This window comes from Theobroma cacao, chromosome 1, assembly GCF_053813885.1.
Source record: "Theobroma cacao isolate CCN51 chromosome 1, ASM5381388v1, whole genome shotgun sequence".
NCBI lineage: Eukaryota > Viridiplantae > Streptophyta > Magnoliopsida > Malvales > Malvaceae > Theobroma > Theobroma cacao.
Genome location: NC_142639.1, coordinates 945072 through 956429, shown reverse-complemented (window position 1 = coordinate 956429; position 11358 = coordinate 945072). Strand labels below are relative to the sequence as shown.

At 37.5% G+C, this 11358-nt stretch overlaps 3 protein-coding genes across 3 annotated transcripts; 1 reads left to right on the top strand and 2 right to left on the bottom strand.

Annotated features, from left to right (window-relative positions):
- Positions 1–939: 939 nt before the first annotated feature.
- Positions 940–5156, bottom strand: LOC18610795 (uncharacterized). Its single transcript, XM_018125559.2, has 11 exons — positions 4757–5156; positions 3752–4632; positions 3593–3682; positions 3049–3513; positions 2462–2576; positions 2227–2391; positions 1845–2101; positions 1657–1750; positions 1508–1560; positions 1342–1419; positions 940–1235 (listed from the first exon to the last, which is right to left on the bottom strand). Exons 1-10 carry the CDS (start codon positions 4995–4997, stop codon positions 1363–1365), a joined length of 2418 nt encoding a protein of 805 aa, XP_017981048.2. The 5' UTR covers positions 4998–5156; the 3' UTR covers positions 940–1235; positions 1342–1362.
- Positions 5157–5245: 89 nt separating this feature from the next.
- On the top strand, positions 5246–8061 carry LOC18610794 (uncharacterized). Its single transcript, XM_007046668.3, has 6 exons — positions 5246–5403; positions 5503–5586; positions 5672–5756; positions 6944–7032; positions 7318–7429; positions 7677–8061. The coding sequence occupies exons 1-6, from the start codon at positions 5365–5367 to the stop codon at positions 7904–7906; spliced, it is 639 nt and encodes a 212-aa protein (XP_007046730.3). The 5' UTR covers positions 5246–5364; the 3' UTR covers positions 7907–8061.
- Positions 8062–8492: 431 nt separating this feature from the next.
- On the bottom strand, positions 8493–9918 carry LOC18610793 (GDP-mannose 4,6 dehydratase 1). The gene has a single exon (XM_007046667.3). The coding sequence runs from the start codon at positions 9826–9828 to the stop codon at positions 8707–8709; it is 1122 nt and encodes a 373-aa protein (XP_007046729.3). The 5' UTR covers positions 9829–9918; the 3' UTR covers positions 8493–8706.
- Between the last annotated feature and the right edge of the window lie 1440 nt (positions 9919–11358).

The following is an 11358-nucleotide window of genomic DNA, read 5'->3' as shown; positions in this document are numbered from 1 at the left end:
GGACATAGATCCAACAATTATCAAATATCCCTTAAAAATAAATGGAATATAAGTTATTTTCTCTATTTTTGGTTCAAGCTGGTAGCAGACTCCTAAGTTACATTTATGATCTAATCCTCAATTCTAATCACCACTTAGAAATGCTTGAAACTTGAAAGCAATTCAACCGTCTAAAGTTCAAGCGGTGTGAACATCTAAACATCAACACTGCATTTACTTGCACGCTAGCCAATATTATTTCCACATCAATAGCATCACTGATATAAAACATACGAAAGCTTTAGATCTTTTTAGAGCCACCAACCTGAATTGTCTCACCAGAAAATATGACAATTTCAATTTCAACCCAATAGAAACCAAAAATTTTTCCATTTGAGTAACAAAATATCAAAATTTCTCTGTAAAGATATTATGGAAGATCAACCTGTTTGACCATTTGTGCTCCTTTAAGGTAAGGATCAAAATCAGAACAAGTTTTACCATATAGACCTTTAAATAAGATGCACATACAATGTGACACGTAATTTTAAGTATCTGAGAACAGCAGGACATTTGCCGTATGATAGGCAGAACAAAACCAACATTGACTTAATGGACAAAAGGATGACATCAACATCAAACTGTCACCGTAAGCAAACATGTGCCAATCCCATCCATTAAGAACTCCAGGAGAAGTCTTATATTAATATGCTTCCTGTTTGTAATTTATACAAATTATACATCTCTCACTTCCACAAAATCTTCAAGGTGAAGACCACAAATTTTCTCAACATGTGCATCTCAAAGTTTAACTTCTGAACCTCCATTATTAGTATCATAAACTTAACATGAAACCTTCCACTTAAGAGATACTTTCCAATCAGAATCTTCACATATATGGAGAAATCAAAATATTGCTCACTAATAGATATGTTTGATCCATTATCTCAACAATAAACATACCAGGAAATCTATTTCCATATACTATTCAGTATGGTAAACTGTATCAGAAATCCTCAATCTCCATTGTACATAAATTGCACCAGTTTCTTTATTAAGCCCCTAAGAGACAACCTACACTAGACACATCAAAGCTTTAGGTCTGTTTAAAATTAATAGAAAGAGATCTAAGGAAAAAAAGAGGCAGGAGCATAAGAAACACAGATAAAAAGACCCAAAAATAGAAACAAAATGAAAAGGCAGCTTCAACTGCATTTTTCAACAGTAAGCCTCTGTCCATCACCAATGAGCTGCATCTGCATTTCCAGGCCCACCAAGACACATTAAGCAAGAGCCTCTAAAACATTAACAAAATTCACTCTTAGATTTAAGAACATGATATTGTCAAGCGATTGAGATTACCAACAGTTCTTCAGTCCACTACTAGTAGCTGCCACCATAGGAACGATCAGCCCCATAGTATGGTGGATATGCACCATACTACAACACAATGAAATAACTGACCATCATGAAATGGTTAATTGAAAATTTAAATGCATTAATAGGGAGCTAAGGGTTGACTACTCACATCAGAATCATAATAATCATGGGAGTAGAGACCACTACCAGCTGCATGAGTGTCTAAAGCACATAGCCATATGAATGAGTAATGTGGCAAAACACATTCGTGTAAGAGAAGCATGCATAAGAAACACTAGCGAAAATAAAAATACATACCACGATGGCGGGTTTCATGAAATGGGACTTCTGGATACGGATGCTCCAACCGTGGACGGATTCTATGAGGCTCCATGTATTCAGGATCATGGTCCTAAGAGCAGACAGTTTCAAACAAAAACAAATGCAAGGAGAGCAGCTGAATGTAGAAAGATAGCCATATAGAGGCTAGGAAAAGTAACACTTACCGTCATATAAAACGGCCTCTTCATGCCATGTGCACGTTCATCATAATAATAAGGATCATCATATTGCCTTCCACCATAAGGTCTGTCAAAGACACGTTCAGGGGAAAATGGTTGCCTCCTAAGTGGAGCATGCTCCCTCCATGCCCTGTCAGGGACATCATACCAAGACCTACTGAAATTATATCTTGAAGGGCCAACAGTTGGAGCATCTCTACTGGATCCATGATAACCATCGCCGAAAGAACCCCTTCTTCCTCCTGCTTTTGTGTAATAAAAAATGTTAAATTTTTAAACAGTAAAATGCAAGATCTACATTTGTATAAGCTGCAGCTATAGTTTATAGAAAGATGGGTAGATGGAGCAACAAATAAATTGATTTGACCTCGACCCATTATATGCCTCCCATGGTACTCAGAATATCGATCGTCATAGTCATGCTCATTTGCATCCATTCTACTAGTTCGACCACGTTCATGTTGATAGAAATAGCGGCCATATTGGAAACTTTTTGAGTTAAAGCGATGTCCAACCCGCCCAAAACCTCTCCCTGCAGCAAGATGTAATTAGCAAAAATACAGACATCAATAGATCTCTATTTCCAAAAGAGAATTGATTACCAAATCTTGAAAATAAGCCATTGCCTCCACTTCCAATTCGAAATCCACCACACATTCCACCCTTTATAGCTTGTGTTTTAGGCATTGGATTTGATAGCCTTGCTCTGACTTTTGACTATGGGAACAAATAAGAACAAAAACCACTTAATACATCTTTCAATGCTTCAAAAATATATTACGACAGAATCCAAAAATGAAAATGGAGGTGATGCACCTACAGACTTCCATAATAAGTCCTTTGCATGTTCTAGTGACATTCTTGACAAGTTCAAGATATGTTCTAAACAGATTTTTGAGGATCAGCATTCTTGAGCACTTGTATGCTTGACAGGTGGATTAAACATGTTTATTCATTATTAGATACCTTTCCAGGGGTCCCTATTGTGTGTGCCTAGCATCTTAGCTAACTTGAGTGAGGCAATAAAGGTGTATATCTCAGTCAATCACAATCAAAGAATGAAAAGGAAACAACAAAATTTAAAACAACAGAAAAATGAGCAAAGCACATTAGTGTAACAATACTAAATTCAAAAGAAAAATTTTCTAGAGCATGCCAGAACAAAGCACATTAACATAAAACTATATACCTTTGAGTTCCCATCATCCAGATGTGTCTTATTCACACCATCTACACAAGTTATAGCAGCATTATGGGTAGAGAAATCAACAAATCCAAAATCCTTTCTCTTAGCAGTTGACATGTTCCGGGCCAATACAATTCGCACTATCTCCCCATAGCCTTTGAGTTTTTCCCTCACACGGTCTTCATCCCAATGAGGAGGAAGTGAATCGAGAAATACAGTCTTCACTGTGGCCATTATCTCTGGATCAGGCTCACGTAAAGGTTCTGCAAAAGCTACTTTAGCAGTTCTTTCAGGGTGTCCAAAAACAACATCAGGCTTCTGAAGTCTTTTGTATGCAAGCATGGCATCAGGATGGCAAGAGAACTCTAAAAATGCAAAACCACGGCTCAACCCTTCATTTTGAACATCTGGGACAAGAGTAATATTTTCAACACCTTCAATACCATATTCTTTAAGCTTTTGTTTGATCTGTCAAACCACAATATAGCAAGAGTAAGCAAAAAAATACAAGATAGTGAACATGCACTAAAGATTGTTAAATACTCACAGCTTCCTTTGTCCATGTATTGCAAATATTGCCCAAAAACAATGTGTCATTGTCTTCACTGGGTGCTGTCCCACATCGCTTCCCACATATCTGTGAACAATGAGAAGGTTAAATTGAGACAATGAATGGACAAAGCACATACAATTAATTGATTCTTACGACAGGGTTCTTCATTTCTAATAATGCAAGCTTTGCATGCTCTTTATTTGCAAATTTCACAAAAGCATATCCCTTGTTCTTGTTGGTTGTTGGATTCCTATGCAACCTGACTTCAACGACTTCACCAATTTTCTCAAAAACCTGTCTCAAATCCTCCTCAACAGCATCTCGATCCAATCCACCAACAAAAATCTCATGCTCTTTCTTAATTTTACGTTCTTTTGCAATGGCGGTTAGTTCTTTGCGCTCCTGTTCCAATGCCTCAGTTTCTTCAATAGGTTCCTCTACATCATCATCTGCAAGGTCTTCATCATCATGATCTCCAAAATCCACTCTGTCAGCGTACTCCTCCAACTCATCAATACCTCCATACCTATCCTGCTCCATCTGCACACATTCCCTATGCAACTCATCTTTGCTGCTTCCTTCTTCATTAAGGTCCAAAATCTTCGGCTCCTTACCACTAACTTGTTGTGACTCCTCTTTCATTACATACTCTTCACTGTCTTCATCACAAGGTACATCCTCCTCCACTGTAGACTTTCCATAATCTTTTCCAACAGTTTCTTGCCCCTCTAAAATTTCTTTCATTTCAGCTTCATCAACTTTTTCTCTTTCCGCTGGTTCTCCAACCTTTTCAAAAGCAAGTTCCGCTTTCTTTTCACACTCCAAATCCTTTTTTCCAGACCTCCTTGGTGATTCTGCAACCTCCTTGGCTGTTTCCCCTAAATTCACTGTCTTCTTGGAGACAGCTTTTGCTTTTGCAGAAGCAGCTGTTTTCGGTCTCCCAGGTGTTCTCTTTGCAACTAATTTAGTGCCTGATGTAACTTTGGTCTCTGGTGTCAATTTAGTAACTTCAGCTAATGGCTTAACTTCTTCAACTATTCCAAAATTAAAAAAAAAAAATTTAACGAATGAATTTGATCAGAATCAACTAACAGACAGTGTAACGAACATATCATTATTTAACTCTCTGTTTCCACTTACAAGAGTAGTCTATCATACCTGCTGATCGTTCAAGATTAGAATTAGAGCCATCGATAGTCACAGGTGACGTTTCATTATTCTTCATTTGCTTCGCTTTGGCTGCGGAGCCCTGCTTTGTCCCAGCCGTTTTCACAAACGTCGATTCAGCAGCAGCAGCAGCATCTGTTGAGTTGGATGGAGTTTTTGTAGCAGATTTCCTCGCCGGCGGCGTCTTTCTCGTGGTCGTCAATTTGGCTGCATCTTGATTCCGAATTCTCATATTTTTACTATTTCCGATACAAAGAATTCGTTTTCTTTTTTTCCCAAATTGGAAATTGAAAAGCTAAATACGCTTGAGCAGCGTAAGCAAAAAGTGGGAGAAACAATGGAACTTTTTCAATGGGTTTTGACGAACAACATGATTCATAAGAGGCTCGAATATGGGGGAAATGCGCAGCAGAAAACGCTGTCATTTAAAGTGCAATGCGTAACCCGGATTTCTTTTTCCGGGTTGTGTTGCCCCATTAACCCGACTCGCACGGAAAACGAATGTTACACGTGCGGACATTCGGTTGAAGTAGTTATCGAAGTGCACCTGCAGCAGACTTTCCACCCGGAAAATAAAAATTAAATTGAAGCTTCCAGCAATGGGTGCCTCTGAATCTGCCCTCTCAGGTTCGTCGCCGGTAAGTTCTCGATTTCTCCCGACATATTGCGCGCTCACGAGCTGGGCTCTGTTGAATTATTCTTAATTGATTGATTAACATTGATTATTGGCATTGAAGAGTCCGGCCGATCAAATCACCACCATTTCCCAGCGATCAGAAACGGTCGATCCCATTTTAGAGAAGCTTAAATCCCTCAAAATTGTAAGTTTTATTGTTCTTTTTTTAATTTCAAATCATTTCACAGACAAAAGGAAGAAATTTAAGTTTTTTTGTTTTTAAATCATAGACGTCTCCTATACTGACGACGCCACCGACGGAGGGTAGCTTAACGGACATTTTAGTGAGAAAACCGTCGTCGTCTTCAGCTCAAGGTGAGCTTGACTCTTTTATGCTTTTTACAAAATTCTCCCAAATAAGCTCAGAATATAACTCAGAAAATTGTAAGATTATTGAACGTTTCATAAGTGAAAAAGAGATCTGCTCTCACTTGCTATTGGAAATTTCATGACTTTTTGCTTGCTTTCAAGACATATATCAGATTTACTGGTTGACAACCCCTGAAAGATGAAACCTTTTTGCTTGAATTGAAACTGATAGTTGTTGCTTTCAAATTAAAATGGCATCATGCTTCAACTTTTCTGAAAGAAATAGGGATTGTGCTATTTTTCCGTGCCAGGGGCTTGAATCCTATATTTGAAGCGTTTAGCTAACATTAAGCCTATGTTATTTACCACTCATTGGAGACTTTTGTCTGATGAATATTATGGCTGGTGAGATCACAATATATCCTACCTTCATCAAACCTTGTAATTTGATAACTTTTTACTTGGCTGAGTTAAGCTTTTGCTGGCTATCAAGCCCATAAAGCAGCCAAGGACCTAAGAGAAATTAGTAGACTAGCTTACCCTAGGAAGTGGTATCAGAGTAATCCATTATATTCAATGGTATTTGTACAAGACAGTTCTGCTGCTGCTTCTTTATGAAGCCATTTACTGTTAAAATTGTATAGCTAAAGGAGTATCCATTCCCAGTTTAATTCTCATTAGCATACAAGCTTTCTTGTCTTTGCATTCATTATCAAACCTTCTATTCACTTGTTTGTCTATTTGCTTACTATCAGTTCAGACACGAGTAGATGAATTAATGTTGGTGCATAGAATGCATATTACTGACAGAGCATCAAGGACACCCTATTGGTATAGCCTTGCATCTATCATAGTTATGCACCTATGGAAATACTCTAGTTCCTATCACTGTGGAGTATAATGGAGGACCTAGTACAAGATTTTAAGAACTCTAGATTTCTGGGGAAGTACCCTTGCATAAATTAAAACTAGCTGAAGAGAACAAAATAAAAGTAAATAAATAGAGGAGGGAGGAAAACCCTTATCAGGCAATTGTGGTAATTTGGGCTATAACTGGTTAAAATGATCTTGAATATGCTTTTTAAGTGTCAATATATTCTATTCTTTTTCTGTTGTTGTCATAACTTTTTAAACTGGGAATAATCTAATTGAGATGCTCTATTCAAATTGTTTCTTTTGGACTATCAAAATAGCTACTGTGAATCCAAAGGTGTTGCTGGAGCTGTTCTCGATGTATCGTGACTGGCAGGAGGAGAAGGTTCAGAAGATTAGCAAGAAACAGGTTTACCATCTCTTTTATAAATTTGATGACTGAGAATAGCTGTTGCAATGGCATGGGGTGGATTGGTTCTGCTGTAGGTCATTATGTGCTATATTTCAAATTCTTATTTTACATCCATCTGCAATTGAATTAAGATCCAAGTAGGAATTTTAATGCTAGAACTAGAATATGGGCTAACATAGTCATTTGGCAAGGTAGGAAATGCATGTGATTGTTTTTGCTGTTATTTCAACTTTATAAGAATTAAGTATGGCGTGCATAGTCATTTGGACAAATTCGTTGCAGGAAGAGATAGAAAACAAAATAGAAGTTGCAGATGCCTTGGCAGTTAAACTTTTTCAACGTTTTAATTACTCAGTATCAGCAATGAAGACAACTTCACAACATTTATCAGAAGGTAATTCAACCTTTTTCTCAACTAATAGAACCAGGGAGTTTAATTGCTGGACTTCAGAATATTATGTTAATATTGGTTCAGCTGTTCACCAAATTAAATGCAGTGTAGTCACGGTCACTCTAGTATACATGCTTCATATTTTCACATCATGTAACAGGAAAACAAATTGACTGTAGCTAACATTTTGCAGAGTCTGATGATTCCTCTTAAAAATCCCACTTAACCATATCTTGTATGATGCATGTAGTCCACACATTGCAAGTGGAGCTTGGGGAGCTTAAAGGAAGGTTAACTGAGGTCATCAGCAATTGTGACGCACTGTGCAAGAGAATTGCTGCTGAGGGGCCAGAACCTCTTCGATCATCTATCAAGCCATTTGCAGTTGCCACTGCCAACTCAACAGTAAATCGTAGCTTAACTGCAGAGCAAAGGGTTGCAGATCAAAGTTCAACATCTGCAGAAGCCAGACTAGACTGACTCTTCTTGTCTCATCTGTACATAATTGACATATTCTTTGACCTTAATTCTTCATTGAGATTGATGTTTATTTTGTGCCTTATACAAACAGTGTACTAACATTTGGAGTGAGCAAAGTTTTGAATACAGATTAGAGAGGAATTTTTTGGATTAAATGTGAAGGCGGTTGTTGTGAGTTTTGTTTCTTTACATTGCCTATGAAATCAAGACAACTTTCAAGATTCCTCTAGGGGACAGAATGTTACCTGCCGACAGAACATACTTGTAGAGAGAGAGAGAGACCAATTTTTAAACCTTTCTTTTTCAAAGTAATAATCAGGAAAAAGAAAAAGAGGTGATTCCCATCACCAAATCAGTCATTCAAATCCTCATCAACAATTTAGCAGGGCAACAAGACTTTTTTGTTTTCACAACCATGCAGACATAAGTGGCCTGGTTCCTGCTGAATTAGCAAAATCCAATCTAGTGACACAACCATATCACAAGATAAACAAAATTCTCATGTTCTGATCTTTGTACATACATCAACTACTTTACTTTCAAACCCAAGTGATGAGATCCAGATTCCAGCATTGCCAGGACAGAATTAACTGCAAATTTCAGGCTTTCCTTACTCAAAATGAAAATTCAGAGTTACATCATTATGAACTTCCTGGATAAATGAATCAAACAACATAAAACTTTTAAAAAGAAAGGAAAAACTTAAATTAAATTAAACATCAAATAAATACCCTCTCCTTAAACCCACCTATATAAGCTCTAGAGAACCATCCAAGCAGAAAATTTTTAAAGGCTATAAATTAAGGTTGTTGCTGGGCATCCATATAACCAGCATCAACCAACACTTTCTCTCTCTTAGCCAACTCAATATCTTCATCAACCATCATCTTCACCAATTGCTCAAACCCAACTCTTGGTTTCCACCCAAGAACCTTCCTTGCCTTGCTTGAATCACCTTTCAAATTATCCACTTCAGCAGGTCTGAAATACCTCTTATCAATCATAACGTGATCTTTCCAATTCAACCCAACATACCTAAATGCCACTTCCAAGAATTCTTCCACCGTGTGCGACTCCTCCGTAGCCACCACGTAATCGTCTGGCTTCTCCTGTTGCAGCATCATCCACATGGCTTCCACATAATCCCCAGCAAAACCCCAGTCCCTCGATGCTTGCAGATTCCCCAAAAACAACTTGCTTTGCAACCCAATCTTAATTCTCCCAACGGCCCGAGTAATTTTCCGGGTAACGAAATTCTCTCCTCTCCTCGGAGACTCGTGATTGAACAGAATTCCATTACAGGCGAAAAGCCCGTAAGCTTCCCTGTAATTCACAGTGTACCAATGCGCAGCGCATTTAGAAGCTGCGTATGGGGATCTGGGATGAAATGGGGTGTTTTCAGATTGCGGCGGAGGAGTGGATCCGAACATTTCCGACGATCCAGCTTGGTAATACTTGATATGGCTCCGACCCGTGGCGGCGATGTGGGATCTAACGGCTTCCAACAATCGGAGGGCTCCCGTAGCCACCACGTCCGCAGTATAATCAGGGATTTCAAAAGAGACTGCAACATGGGATTGCGCAGCCAGATTGTAAACCTCGTTGGGCCGGATGGTGTCGAGCCAGCGACGAAGCGAGGAAGCGTCTGTGAGGTCAGCGTAATGGAGCTTCATCCGAGCCTTGAGCGCGTTGTGCGGGTCGATGTAGATGTGGTTAATACGCTGCGTATTGAAGTTGGAAGACCGGCGGATCAAGCCGTGGACTTCGTAGCCTTTGTTGAGGAGGAACTCGGTCAGGTACGAACCATCTTGACCTGTGATGCCAGTGATCAACGCGACCTTCCGTTCAGCACTCGCGTCGCCGTTAATGGCAGCAGATCCAGATCCGGATCCGGCTCTGGAAGTATCATTTTCGGCTGCCATTTTCTGTCTAAATCTGAGTGGAAAAAGGAAATTGACGGTGGATTCTAAAGAAGGAAAAAAATGGAAGAGGACGCGCTATCAGTGCTTTCAAGCGATTCTGGCTTTTATAGGTGAGGAAGTTTAAGGGGAGAGGAAGACTGAGGAGGCTAAAATGGTCAATGAAGAACAAATAAATATCATGTGAGTTTACTATTTTGTCCTTAGCAGGGGATTAAGTGCGGTGCAATTTGATTGGTCGGAGTGTGGTAAGTTGTCTGCTTGTGATTGGTTAATGACGAGAGGGAATTGACTTTTTATGCAAATCTCAAACTTGTTTTTCTCTGGACTTTTAGTACTTGGAGGTCAATTAAAATTGGTAAAAAGGAATTTATTTTAATAAATTTTGAGATATTAAAGAACTTATTGGATCATATATAAAGTATATTTGATTTAAAATAAAAGGATCTCTTGAATTCAATTAGTTTGATTTAATTTTTTATTTTATATTAAACGGTTATTTTTGGTACATCAATTTTGATTATATTTGATATTTTATTATAGTTTGGTTGAGTATGATTATGTTTAAAGAAAATTTTGATTTTCTTTAGAGAAAAAGGATTCGAATTTATGCTATTTGAGTAAGAAAATTATTCACTAATCAATAAATTGGATGCAAAAAATTCATTGAATTGATTCTTAAAATTTTAAGATCAAACCAATCCCTTATCCACACAAACATGATAATTTGTAACAAAGTAAAGAATTATATACAATTTTATTCTTGTGAAAAAAAAAACAAAAACCAAAAGCATATATTGATATTGTGGTAATTTATGGAGAAAATTTGTTCCATTTAAACTCAACAAAATCCCCCACGGACTCAAACTCTTTGCACTTGAATCATGGTTTGGGCCACAGCAATAAACCCGGAAGGCAAATTTGGGCCAGTACCTAAGGCCTTGAACGGGTCAAACAAAAGATACAGGCAGATTTGGGCCCCAGCCCAAAGCACATCTTAGCCGATATCGAGTAATTGAATTTTTCTTCCTTCTTAATATTATATATATATATATATATATGTAGAAATCATTGACTACATAGATAATTGGAATCCTAAAGGACACGAATGTAATATTCTGTAAAATTACAAATAATTTGTAAATTTTCGTGGAAAATAAATGAGATTAGCAAATTATCAATTATTTAATTGAAATTGGGAAGTCTAATCTTAAGAAAATTTAATGAACATGATTAAGAGATAAAAGGGTCACTTTATGTTATAAAATCAAACCTCAAACATGAACAAAAAAATATTAATCTTTTTTATTTAAAAGTATCAAATTAAATTATTTTTTTCATACAAAAGTGGACCAAAAGTTTTTAATTTCTTTTTTGGCCCTTTTATCTTTTTTTTTCATAACTTTATATAATTATCCTTTTATCATTGATTAAACCTGACAATTTGTGTTAACTTGTCAGACACGATTAGACACGAAACACGTCAAGACTAAATACGAACACGGTACGTTTTACATTCGTGTCTTAAATTTG